Source organism: Trichoplusia ni, chromosome 5 (assembly GCF_003590095.1).
Source record: "Trichoplusia ni isolate ovarian cell line Hi5 chromosome 5, tn1, whole genome shotgun sequence".
Lineage (NCBI taxonomy): Eukaryota > Metazoa > Arthropoda > Insecta > Lepidoptera > Noctuidae > Trichoplusia > Trichoplusia ni.
This window is the reverse complement of record NC_039482.1, coordinates 3,585,117-3,599,834: the sequence shown is the minus strand read 5'-3', so window position 1 is coordinate 3,599,834 and position 14,718 is coordinate 3,585,117. Positions and strand designations below refer to the sequence as shown.

Sequence of the window (14,718 nt, the reverse complement as noted above, 5' to 3'; positions counted from 1 at the left end):
TATTTTTTAAATAAATGTACTTACGTCAAAAGGTTCTCAATTTATCCGTATTTTTTTTTACCTGTACCTCAGAACTTTTTTTTCAAAATTGGCAGCAGTAACAAATCTTTATTAAAAATTCCAACCAGTGACACGGTGCACGAGATTCAGCCTGGTGACTTATGACAATCGAAATATTTTATCTTATACGGAACTTTACACATGCGAATTTTTTTTATTTTTTTACATGTTTTTAGATTTAAAAAATCTAAAATCCCACATTTTTAGAATGTCACTCCATTAAAATTTTATCAAAATCGGTAGAGACCTTTTTATAGTTGTATATTGCATTGTCATTGGTTTGAAGCTACTCTGAAATTGAGGAGCAAAAATCTAACCGGAGCGTGGGAAAAAATGAGGGAAAAAGACTTACCAATTACAAGAAGCGCTGCTGCTGCTAGTATATGCGTTTTAGCCTCCATTTTGTCTTTTTTTAACACTTAAACACAAGTAAACACTTTTTTATTTATAACAATAACTTCAATATTTAAGAAACACTGCACAAAGAAAGTCAGGCGTCCATCTCGTGATTCCTGAAACAAAGATAAAATATTGTTAGATAACTATTCAAGAGCGAGATTGAACAGAAAAACAAAGTAGCAAATAAATTGATTTTTTTTTGTCGCTAATTTATTTGTCACTCAACTAATTTATGATCGTAACAATCGATGCTGAAACCTCTATCTTTATTTTATGTATTAATTGTCTTATGTGTATAAAAATTTCAACTGTTTCACTGTGAGATAGAATATGGTAATAGACGGATGGACAGACAACAGTACGAAGGTCACGTTATTATCCTTTTAGTAGGTAAAAAGTCCGAAAATATATGTGGGATTTATAAGGCATGTTTTTTGAACCGATCTGTTGCCATTTTTTTTTTTAATTTCCTTCTCAATTAATGAAACATTTTTGTTTCAAAATCTAAATATAAAAAAAGCTCGAGGACCATATACAAACGCTAACTTTGACAAATTGCCTAAATGCATTTAGAACGAAAAAAAATTCTTCACTTTCAGATGCAATATAACATTATCTAGACCCCTCTGGTATTCAAGTTACAGATTAATAATAAACAATAGCTTTACCAAACAAACGGTATGCTTGTGCCTAATAACACGGAATCTGCCTTTCTCGGAACAATAGCGATAGGAGAGCTTTATATGGTATTATCAATTCTATGTACTGTGAAAATTGTTTTATATTTGCTGCTTTCAATGAGAATTATTTAGTTTATTTGGTTTAGTATAAATTTCGAATCGAATCGCATATTCGGAATTATTGGAATGGATTTTTTTGTACCGTTTATCAAAACGCGGTGACCATTTCTCAAATGTGGGAGGATGATGGAGGCTTTGTCTAGGAGTGGGGCATTTACTGTCTGTTATAAGACTGAAGTTAACAATTATTTTACTTTAAGTACTGAAAGTAGTAATTCTGCTTTCTAATCTAATTCAGAAGACATGCATTTAAGCAATTTATTTTATTAAACAATACCGCAAACCAATAATAATTAAAGTACTCGTAAGCAATTACATTTTCAAAACAGACTTAAGCTACCTTCTACCACCATGTTCTAAATAATATCTGCCGGTGTGGGAGCGAGATGGAGCTATACGCCGTGTATAGCGTTGTCACGCTCCCACAATTATAATAATATTGCTTTGAGACGTGGTGGTAGATGACCTGTTTTAAGATGGGTAATTTGCTTAAGCAATTATTTTAAAACACTAAAGTGCACTTTACAAGTTGTTTTAATGTGAATTACTTTGGGATTTGATATTTAAGTTTCATTATAGTATCGAGATTGTGTTTATATCAAGAAAGGAGGCCGTTGCCCAGCTGTGGGATCTTATATAAGAATCTAACAAAAACCGGTCGGGTCTGAATTCCGAAAAGTGCGATTCGCAGAATTGGAATAAAAATTGGTCACCTATTAAATCAAACCGCTCGATTTCGATGCATATTTTTATTAATTTTAAAGCGGAAACAGAAACTCATCACCAGTGACAATTTCACCTATATAGCTGTCATGGTTCATAAGATACAGCTTGGTAACAGACTGATAGACGGCAGGGCCTAAGTAACGCATCTCACAGCCAATTATAATGAGTACTGTAAAACAATAGGATTAAAATACCTAAAAAGGTAATATACACAAACAAACATCGGAGCTTATAAAGCAAATAAATAAATTCAATTTATCTTTATCAATAAAATACTTCTCACACGATTCAACTTGCTTCCTCAACAATAGATTTTCGTTATTTCAAGCAAAGATTTTTCTAACACACTTCGCTGCTATCCAACGTATTTTATGTTTAAGATAAGCAAACGACGCACAATTACTGCTTATGCCTTGCCAATAACAAGCCGACAGTATTCCGACTTTCTCGCACCTACTAAGGCCCTTTCGTCTCACGATTGCGACCTTGTATTTTAAAAGCCATTTACCATGTTTTGCTTCATAACTCTCTTACTTTCGCTGTACAAGTATTAAATGTTTATCGATAGATTTTATTATTAATTCTTTTATGACCGGGAATTTCAATATGTACGATAAATTAAAAAGTAATTTCTCTCTTAGAATTAGTGAAATTTTGAGGCTGTATGTAGCTTATACTAATTCTTTGATGTGGAATCAACTGTTACGTTAGCGTTCAGTCATAATTTTGTTGCCCGTGCATCGAGAAAGCTGTCGTCTGTGGAATAATATTTTCTATGAGGCAAAAACATGGAAAACAACGTAAATAATGTCAGATACAGATATATACACAGAATATTAAAAATGCAAGCAATAAGAATTATTCAACCTATTTATTACAATAAATGAAACTAAACTAATATTTACATTTTTAAAACTATATAACTATATATAAAAAGAAAAATATACATTATTTACAAAGCGTAAAAAAAGACTATATTTTATTGATTGCAAATAAAGTGACATAAAAAGACACTACAGAAGACATGCTCTTACTAGAGCTTTCAAATAGACACAATACGTTAGTCGTACGTATTCCACTTTAAGCGTTTACTAAAGACAAATAAATACTTTGAAATGATTCTAGATATTAAATTCTCTAGATTATTAGACAGAATAGTCTAGAGCAAGTCAGACTTTCTTAAAACATTGGTCGCTTATCAAATTTATGACCTTAAAAAATGTTGCTTGACCTAGATGTATATTTTCATTATTTTTTGTTACAGCAGCGACAAAAATACATCATCTTTGAAAATATCAACTGCCTAGTTATGACAGAACATGAGATACAGACGGACACACACACGCACAGGCAAACAGACAACAAATCCCTCGTAATAAGGTTCATTTTGCACCTTAACCGTTACAACGAATTCTAAACCAATTCTAGCTTTGAATTCCGTTAAGAACATCTTCGGTATAGGTCTTACTATACTCGATAATGGTGAAGGGAACCTATTTCCGTGTTTATACGGAGGCACCACAATACATATTGTTCCACCACAAGCGCTCGCTCGGAATGCTAGTATTAATCCGGATGACAACGGTATCCTATAGGGCTGGCTTTGTATCGGATAATATTTAAATTAAGTTTTGCTGGAACTTTATATAGAGTTGATTTATAAGCTTATTTGTCTTTAAAGGTTTAATCGTTGTGGCGTGGGAGTTTCCAAAAGTTTTCGTGGAATTCTAGGATGCTTAACATACACAGGATACGGTAAAACTTCATGTGAATAGGTTTGGCTTTGCTACCTACACCAATCGACTATGCGTGCAGTTAATTGGAACGGGAACTAAATTTGAAAAAAAATGGAATATTCCAAGTAATTTGAAATAGAATCCGTAGTATGTATAATAAATGTCATGGATTTTTATTTACGAACTATGTAGCTGTCGCCCGCGACTTTGTCCACGTGGTTAGAAGATATAAGTTATGATTTATACCTACCCTGTTTTTTCCACATTTTCCATTGTATCTTCGCTCCTATTAGTCGCAGTGTGATGGTTTATAGCCTTTCTCGATGAATGATCTATTCAAACCAAAAAATATTTTTCAATTTGGACCAGTAGTTTCTGAGATTAGCGCGTTCAAACAAACAAACAAACAATCAAACAAACGCTTCAGCTTTATATATTAGTATAGAGTATAGATATAATGTTGACTTTGACAACCCTGCTGCATCGAATATGTCACTCGGCCATGCCTTTAATTCAATTTTAAAACCGTTCTTCGAGATAAATTCCTTTCAGCACGTTCTCATACTCATTGAAAATCTTTTTCTATACATAATTGGAAATAAGTATTTTTTCAAGAATAAAATTATAACATGTCCTTATTTTTAGCATCTTTTATTTATTTACTAGTATTGACACAGCGGCAATAGAATTATATCAGCTGTAAAAAAATTCAAGTGGCCAACTATCACGCTTTTATAAGATTTAGCCCGGTGACAGACGGACGGATACAATATATACGTTTTTACCCACTCACCGCTTGCACTTACTGCACGGAACTGTAAAGTACTTCACTCTACGGGAATCTGACTTTCATTTGCGTATCTGTATCAATTCGTCATTCGCCTTTGCAGAAATCTTCTTCTAATATATAAAATTTTCGTGTCACGATGTTAGTTACCGTACTCCTCCTAAACGGCTTAACCGATTTTTACCAAATTTTATATGCGTATTCAGTAGGTCGGAGAATCGACTAACATCTATTTTTCGTACCTCTAAGGGTTGCTCACACTAAAAAAAAATATTTTTGTTTATGGACGAAATTGTTTGTTTTTATTTTTTTATAATGTGGCATTAAAAATATATACAACTAGAATAAATATTCGGCAAAACAACGTTTGCTGGGTCAGCTAGTATAATATAAAATGCTGTCTACAAGCCTGCCGTAGCAAAAACATGTCGGACAGCTAATAAGTTCACTGTGAGTGCTATAGTTTTCAAAATCAATGCTCAATCGATAAACCGAACTCCAATTCAATAATTCAGCAACTTTCCACATCTTATTAAAGTTAATTGTCCGCTTAGCTTTATTGTAAGCATGTTAATTCAGTTTCACCGGCCTACTTAATCCAAATGTAATTACTAGGTCTGCAGAAGTATAAAGTGCTTAACTTTCATCTCGGATAATAGATTGGTGCACTACGTGAAGCAGAATCGATGTTACTAGGGGAACAGTTATTACAGGATTGGGGACTTGCTGTATTTTAGTGGAGTATTTAAGTTTTGTTTGAACGTGTTAATTATTTTGTGAGGTATTTAATACTTGATGCTTTCTTTGCAGTCAACAATGTCAGAAAAAAAATGGTAAGAGAAGGAAGGTAACATTAAAAAAATACTTTTAGTGCCTGCTCAGAGCGTTAAGTTTAAGTTTAGCAAAACCAAGGTTGATTAAGACAAGTTAAATAATAAAGTAAACATAAGTACTTAATGTTTTAGTAAACGGAAAAGAAGTCTAAACCTAAAAAAAATATCAACAGAAGAAAAATAGTTTATTTAATAAAACGTCTATAATAATAACAAAATAAAACACCCAGGTACGAACAAAGATAAATCAATGACTAACCAAAACCAATACACTCAGTAGAAAGGATAAATAAATACGAAAGCAACCAATTATAGGAGACACAAGAGGTGTAAAAGTTTCCCTATCTTAACACGGCTGATACAGCCGATAGCAACAGGTAATTGCGCTGTCCAATAAATAAATATTTAATTAAATTCCCAAGTAATTCAATTTAACGAAATGTAAATGAGATAAAGCTACTTACTTCTCTAGGTGACAAATTTTGCTTATTTTTTATTTAGCCCACTTTGTACTGTGTCCTACTTCTGGGCAAAGGTCGAGCCATAGTTCGAATATAAAATTTATGATTTAAATTACCAGGGCTCATATTCACAGCAAAACTAAACTTAATTATGACATGTTTAAAACTATATTTAACTCAATATCAAAGCAACATAAACAAAACATATTTTACAAAGACAATTACAAGAATTTGAATAAATTTAAATAAAATGATGATGATGATGATGGATGAATGAGTTCTAAATATTGTTTTATACCAAGTTATACTACGAATCTCAATTAAAAGGTCGTTATTAAATAATATAAACATTTAATTATTCTACGAAAAAAAACAGGGTCCTAAAGGTTTGTATGAAGGATTGCAACGCATTGCCATACACCGTCACAAAACGCGGATGACTTAGCACGGCGGTTCAGGTTTAGTCAGTAAAAGTCTGACACTACCCATTTCCTCCCCCGAGGGAGTGGGTGTCCATGAGGATTCCCCCGCCTTACCAAAAAAAAAGGGTCCCTAAAGGTTACGCACCTAGGTCCAATATAAAAAAAACTGCACACTGCTAACAGAATGCCTCGCAAAGTTCTACAGAATGATTTTAGAAACTTTTGTTTAGCGACTGCCCGCCGAATATGTGTGATTTGAGGTCAATGACTGGCTATGCCGTAATAATTATTTGCTTAACGGTCAAGTCCTTGACATTGAAAGCAATCACGTTGAATGGATCTTTGAGAACTGCAAAAACATAAGGAGTTTCACCCAATTTCGATCAATGCCATTGATGAGATTCCGTAGAAGGAAAAAGTAGGGATTTAAGTGAAATGAATACGCCCAGTATAACATGTAACAGGTGATTGTTCAATTAAAAATACCGTTTCGGCTTCACAATCAAAATATTATACCGTGAACTGAGCTTTGTATGCAAACCTGTTCAAAATATAGGACCAACAGATTAAGATAATGCACGCACGAATTAGTGTCAACCACTTCGAGCCATGCACAATGTACTAGGCAATCATAAAATCAAACAGGTCGCTGCACAGAACGATCAACCTTGAGTCCGCGTGACCCATGACCCGGAAGACTGCAACGAAAGTAGTTCTCCACACAATACCTTGAAAGACTTTCACGCGACTCATGCTCGCCTGGTACTGGACATACATTTGCAACGGTTTTTGTACAATTTTGCAAGCTCTATAATTGCCTATGGTTTGAACAATCGGTTCTGTACGGTTGTTTTCTTAATGGCACGGATATCCCAAATGTAGTTATCGTTTTCGTGTGTGAATATAGTACCGTATTCTTTGTGAAGAACTTTATTTATTCATTCCTCTTTTCAATAAATCACCAGTTTTTAAAAATATTGTTTGATTGGCTGGAAGAGAATGAAGTCAAATTAAAATAAACGCGCGAGACAGTAGTGAATGCCAATTATATTCACTTTTAATTTAATTATCTTCAGTCACAACGAGAGTAACCTCGTTTATTGCTCTGTATCATGATATATACTTTCTTCTTAATGTCCCAAAATAATCCGTCAACACCCACACATTTTTAACTCGATGGCAAAAAATACACTTTTGTTTTTGTTGCCATGCTGGTACATTGAACTAGATTGGATGTCTGCGGGCTCACTACACTCAATGAATGCGGGTGTGTCGTTATTGGATACACTGGGGTGAAATTTACATTAACACGGCTTAAAAAATTGTCTGAGCAAAAGTTTTACGCGATTTTTAGACGCCCTAGATTCTTATTATCAGACAAATGTTTGCTTTGCATTTTAATAGTGCTCATTCAATGGTTGATGCTAATATTGTTCTTGTTTATATGAATGTTAAGTTTCTGACCTTAATCTGTCAATTTATTGTTATTTTAATGATGCCTTATGATAAAAAAGTGATTTGTCTTCATTAAGATTCATTGAATAAGATATCAGATTCGAAATTGATGATTTTTATGACAATCGATGGATACTTCACTATAATAGAACGAGAAATAACTTTCACATCTTTCTATGGATTTATGTTTTAAAGCGCATGGCGCAAAATCTAGGCCTAACAGTAGTGTGACCTAAACCACAAGTCTTGCACAAATTGACGCCGCGAATTTGTATGATCAATATCCCAAAAAACAAAAACAAGCAAAAGATAAAACCCATGTTACATGAAGCCACAAACCGCCACAAGGTGATAATACTGAGCAACACAATTTAGACAAAAAAATAAGCCGTCTCCCATCATTGATTTCTAGCGTTGTACTTATTATAAATCATCTTCAAACAACATTAAACTTAAAACTAAGTTCATAGAACATAAAAATACTAGATTATCAAAGTAACTAATTTACAAAAGTTCCTAACAAATTTAATTAAGGGATTCTTCTTCTCTTTTAAAACTTGTTGAGCCCGACAGGGCCCATACTGTGTTCAATTAAAATTTATCATCAGGTAACATGTATTGAGTGAGAATTGAAATCGTTGTCACTTATATCCAAACTTCGTTTGTTTAACTTATCTATACTCTATACTAATATATAAAACTGAAGAGTTTGTTTGTTTGTTTGTTTGAACGCGCTTATCTCAGAAACTACTGGTCCAAATTGAAAAATTCTTTTTGTGTTGAATAGACCATTTTCGAGGAAGGCTTTAGGGTATAAACCATCACGCTGCGACTAATAGGAGCGAAGATACAAAGGAAAATGTGAAAAAAACAGGGCAGGTATAAATCATAACTTATATCTTCTACCCACGGGGACGAAGTCGCGGGCAAGAGCTAGTACATACATATTTTATTAAATTATCAGCCCCTCTTCGTTCATCCGCCTTGGTCACAACCCGGCCTATCCGCAAAACGTTGAAGACATCCGTAGCAAATTAGAAGCTTTACTTAGCAGCTATAGTTTTTTTCTACCACAGTTTCGGGACCAATTTTTTCTCTTGAATCCGGTGAGAAGTGTGTCAAATTACCAGCGATTGGTTACGCTTGGTTTGCGATGCCTTTTTAAGAGTACATAGTACTATAAAAAGTTTTATCAAAATTAAGTAAATTGATTTGATCGATTTTTTTTAATTGCTAAAGAGAGCGTGTGAAATTTATTACGGCCTCGTTTACTTTATTAATTAGTATTCTTGATGGCTTTTTTAGTAGTATAAGTGAAATCATTGCGTTACAAATTATTTTGACGACAAGTTTATTGTATTTGCTTGAATAGAGAATTTAAGTATTCATAAGACTAATGCCTTCTAGCATGCTGGCTTACCGATAGCCGAGTGGTTGAGGTCATCACGCATTTAGAGTAAGCTTCTTTTCCTGAGTCTGGGTATCTTTGTGCATGTGATTTAAACGTCTGTGAAACCCCAACGACACAAGGACTAAATTCTTGAATGCGAGAGACGTTTATTCATAAAACAAAACGTCTAATTGCCCAAATCACAATCACCAAACTTTCAATGTGATCAAACAAATATAAGTACATATAACACAATCATCAAGATAAAAGCCATCGAATCGAAACGAATCTTGTTTCAACAACATTATCTGAAGAAGTAATCATGACAGACCAACAATTTGATAATGACAGTCATAAGAATGGAAACATAATGGGCAATCATTACCTCATTCTCAAAGCTAAGCTCCAAAGCTGAAAACAATAGGAAAAAAATGACAGACAAGTAGAAATATCTAAAAAGAAATTCGCACAATTTGCAGTTGAAATGAAATTATCGAATACAGATGAAAGTGACAGTTTAATGATGATTTCCAACAAAGGAATGATTGCTGTAGTTATATCGTTGACTGTGGAGATCCATCAATATTTTATGATGATTCCTTAATACTTTTTGTTTTGTTTGATGAAGATTAAAAAATAAAAAAGGTCTTTTGTCACATTTAGTTTTATACAAGACTTCATCATGGCAGGTGGCAGATGCGAGCAGTCGAAGATAGATCACAATGGCGTGCAATTGGGGATGCCTATGTCCATCAGAGGACGAATATGGGCTGAAGATGACGATGAAGACTTCTGCCTGACATATTTCCAGACTTACTTCAAATTCACGGCATTAAAATAAATGCATTTTACGTAGATTGACTGCTTATATGACCTCCACTAAATTAGTAGTTTCACTGGGTACCTCAGATAGCTAAAGCAAAAAATTGCATAGTTCAAAAATTATTAATTTAAAAATCAATAGTAAATTTTATAGACTTTAAAATGAAAACAGTACTCATAGATGCTCTCAGGACACTCGTAAAGATTTAACGAGTAAAAGATTTTTAAATTGCCATAGAATATTATGACCCAGTTCACAACATGGGGCCCATTAAAATGTTATTACGACATAATGGTGATGCTGTGTGGTCGCGAGATTACCGTGGCGTACCCCGAGGGATTTCAAAAGTTGAGGTTTAGAACTAGACTGTTTAAATGGATTAGTTGTTGAACTAAAGATTATTCAAAACTAGCTTTTGCCAGCGGACCTGTTCGACACGCAAAATGATTTCACGGGAACATAAAATCAGTATAAACACTATCGTATGGCAATCCTGGTTAAAAACTATCTGTTTACAAAGTTTAGTCTAAATCCGTTCAGTGGTTTTTGCTTGAAAGAGGAAAAAACATTCATAGATACAAACTTGCTCGTTTATAATAGGAAGAAATAAATTGTCTCGAAAATTTTTTAACATCGTAGGTCTAATTTAAAGAAGTAAATTTAGTATATGAATAAAGGTATAAGTTGAATTTTGACATCCGTATCAAAATTTTTCGGATGGCAATATAATCTCTAAATGGCAAAAATCGATCCATTCAATTCTGATACAACTCCTACTTAAACCTGCAATCTTTCCAATGAAGAAAGACAGCTAAACTCATCAGGAGGACAATAATAAGCTTCTATTACATTATGAAAGAAATATCTTTAAGTGGTATTAAGAAAAATAACCAAGAAAAGAACCAATGGAATAGTAATGAGAATAAATGACTACAATTACTAGGGCATGACGATATCATAGCGAGTACTAGAGCAACAGAAATTGCAGGCAGTCGTTAACACAATAGATCTGATGAATTAATTACCATTCCTCAATCTTACGGCTAAACCATCTCGTTAATAATAGTTTAACGGTAAACGGCACGGTTAAAAGTATTTCGACCGTTAAACTAACCATAGTTTTACTTTTGATTTGAGTCTACGTCATTTGATTAATTGTTTTTGAATGTCACTGTTGCTGTGGTAAAATTGGTGCAAGTTGGTTTTTGTTTGGCTTGACAAAGGCTCTCATTGATATTTTAATCTGAGGTATTTTCATTACTCACTTTATCATCCATAATTGTAAATACTTATTTGATTTAAAACTAGTCGAAAGATTCCGACGTGCACAACATTTATAAATTAAATAAAGATTCACGCTTCATATAAAACAAAACTGTGTATTTTTTTCTCTAGCCCACTGTGTCCCACTGCTGGGCAAAGGCCTCCCCTAAATCCTTTCACGATTCTCTATTCTGGGCCGCAAAGTAAGTGCAAAACTTTTTGATAATCAAACTTTCGCGTGATAATATAAGTAAGATTATCTTCATTGTCAAGTTAACCACATATCATCAGACATGGCATGAACTCTACATGAATGAGTAATAAACGATCACGATCAGTCCTTAAGTGGCTTCAAACTTCATTTCAATAGGTCGACGGGTCAACTCAACAATTTTAATTCAATCACCACCTATCTCTTAACTGACCGATAAATCCAATTTCTTAGCACCTTCACTATAAACTCTTCAAACACGATTGTGACCATTGTGGGAGCGTGATGCCGCACTACACTGCATATATCGTTGTCTCGCTTTGCCTCCAACAAAAGACCTGCTTTGAGCTTAAAGTGACGTCATTCACCAAAAGTGTCAAGTGCGAATTTTTTTTGCAATCAACCACATTAACTTGAATGGATGCACACAAAGAAGATTTTTTCCTTTATAATGACTCTTCGAAATACTTTACACTGTATAAAGCCAACTACACAGTATCTGTTAAATCGAAAGACATTTTTTTAGCAAATCGATCAAAAAATGTTACGGATTTAGCTTTGCGTACTTTTTTTCCTTTTTCCGTAAGTTTGGAAATAAGTGAGCATTTTATATGTGGGTATCGAAAATTGTATTAGATTCTTATTGTTGGGATAATTCATAGGCAATTTAAAAAGAAAAAGGAGACGTTAAATTTAAAAGGAAAATAAATTTGAATTCTTCTGTCAAGTCTAGAACCATTTGTGCGAATTGCAAGTCAGGGTGATAACTATAAATAATGTCTCTTATTTATGTAATAAGATATTTATATTTGAAAGTTATCTTGAGCCGTTTTTGTAATTTATAGAGCAGGGGCGGATAGTTTAATGTACATGTCACGTCAAATTTTATAGTAAAGTTCTAATCAAGGCCTCTGCATGATGGACCTGTGTTAGCCATTAGACATAACCAAGTCTCTTCCCAAGACGTTTTTCCGTGAATGAAGAGATTTAAAGTTCAGTGTAAAACAAATATTATAATATGGAAATATGATTATGAAGATATGAAAATAAATAATATTTTCTTATCACCATGAACCTTTTATGCTGGATACACATATTCCTCTCTTATGGCATGCTACTCAGTACGATCTTTTTGATCGGTAGAGGCCGTTTTCTTATACCCATAGCAAATTCGATTTGATCTTGTAATTGCTTTACAATGTAAACGTTTACCGTGTACCAGATATTATGGCAAAACCTTCTTTTTCTTTATTCTCCTTCCCATTATTTGTGTCATCCTCTGTGCCAGAATATTCTATCCCGACTCGTCTTTGGAAACAAATTTCTTGAACCTCATGAGTGACTAATTATTATAAATCAACGAGTCAGCTACCAGTCTGTAACCAGCCTGCTAAAACGCAAACAGCTTATTTGAAAGCAAATTATGAGTGGGCTTGAAAAGAAAGCACAAAATAAACTTTTGACATGAGAATTGGCAGGTAAGTATTGGCGATATACACAGACGGTTCGGATGTAGAGTGATAAATTGTCAGTTATTTAATATGCTAAATGTTTATTTTGAAAATTTGAACTCAATTTTGAGGTAGTTTTGTATACGTCTTTTAGGCTTAATGGTTTGGTAAATGCTTTAGTGAATCTGCTTGTGTAGTCTTAATTTTTGTTCCTCTTTTTGTTCGGGTCTGTTAAGTACAGATTACAATTAGATATTACAGACAGCCTGGTGACAGATGGACAGACGGACAAACAGCGGTGATTAAGAAAAGTTTTCCGTTTTTTCCCGGTGGAAATGTAACTTTTTATGCTTGAACTCAAATATGTCGTACATGTACACAACTTTGATAGTTTTATTTTCCATAAAACTGTCAAAGTTTTAAACTGTTCACCGAATAAATGACATGTTATCAGCAGAAAAATGTAACAGCTCTCATATATCAATCTGTCACCCGGCAGAAAAATAGTGACTTACAATAATCAACCTTATTCATTGGTAATAAGGTCTACCATTAATAAAGAGTTTTAGATCGTTTAGCTCGTGCCAAGGGTCAACTGCGGCTGTTAATAATTTTATCGGTGCTTGTACTACGAGTTCATGAAACAGAAATGTCAACGCTGTGCGAGGGAGAAAGCGCTATACACCGCTTGTAGCTGCATCTCCCTTCCACATCGGCAAAACTCCTGGTTTAAAAGTTGATAGCAGTTATAGAGCCAAAAGTCATCAATCACTCTTTGCTGTAATATTTAAACTTTTTACCGGTAATAAATTACCATTTATTGATAGGTTACTCGTCTCTGGACGGTAAAGTAAAATAAACAAAGCTTCTGCAGGCAGGTTTTTGCAATAAAGGTGTATTATTTACACCACATTGTTGTGGTCAGAATATTTTTTGAGATATAAGGATAAATCAGAATTATCCTTGTTGGATTGGCCTCGATAAAAACCCTTAGAAAAACAAAAGCTATGTTGTCAATATAAATATACTTATTTGTTTAAGTTATGTTTTTTGGGGGGATCCAATTTGATAAAATGCCGAAAGCAATGTGGATTATTTTCATTATTTAAATGACCTACATTCGTGATAATGAACACAAATATAATACAAAGAATAAAATGGATGGGTTTAATCAAAGAAAGCCTGACACTTCTTTTCGCTCTACCCAAAGCGGGAGTGTTCATTTGATAATTTCCGAAAAAAATCAGGGAATAAGCCGCTTAAGGATCCCACGGGTGGCAAAAACTCTAAAAACTAAATTTTCATTGATCATACAACAAGAAGATCTGAAAATTGCGACCAAGAATAACTAAAAACCATCTCCCAAATCACTCTAACAATTCTTCAATTTTCAACACATATATTAAGACGAAATTCCACTAGCCGATCTATCGACTCAAGATATACAATCTTGATTGCCGTATGTATAAACACGGCCTGTTATTATGTTAGACCGAAACTGTTCATCAACAATATTAGATTATTTTGACAGCCATTGCAACAAGTGAAAGCGTTTAAAACTGTTATTTTAACTTTCGTTTTCACACCACTATGACATGTAAATTTGAATTAGCTCGAGTGACTTTTTCCGTCTCGTCTTGTTTGTGGAGATAAGAATCGAATTGCAGTCAATTAGAATTCGATTCTAATCGAAACCGATTTAATTTAACTGTCTGATTTAGAACGTAATCGAAAATAGATTTTATTTTTAATCTTTGGATTTTTTGGTTTTATTTGTGTTAATGCTTAGTTAAAAGTTTTAATTGAATCAGGAATAAATATGCCTGCTTATAGGCAGAAAAAATGTAAGTGAAGGTTACACCTAACATGGAACTAAACTTTTTTCTTTATCAGGTCATCTA

The 14,718-nt window shown here is 33.6% G+C and overlaps 1 protein-coding gene across 1 annotated transcript in view; it reads right to left on the bottom strand.

The window, feature by feature from the left end:
• Positions 1-14,718, bottom strand: part of LOC113494106 (serine protease inhibitor dipetalogastin) — a 63,657-nt gene that overhangs the window by 31,149 nt on the left and 17,790 nt on the right. Inside the window, exon 2 of the mRNA XM_026872255.1 lies at positions 413-572. Coding sequence (XP_026728056.1) covers positions 413-461 — 49 coding nt within the window. The 5' untranslated portion in view covers positions 462-572. The remainder of the gene's footprint in view (positions 1-412; positions 573-14,718) is intronic.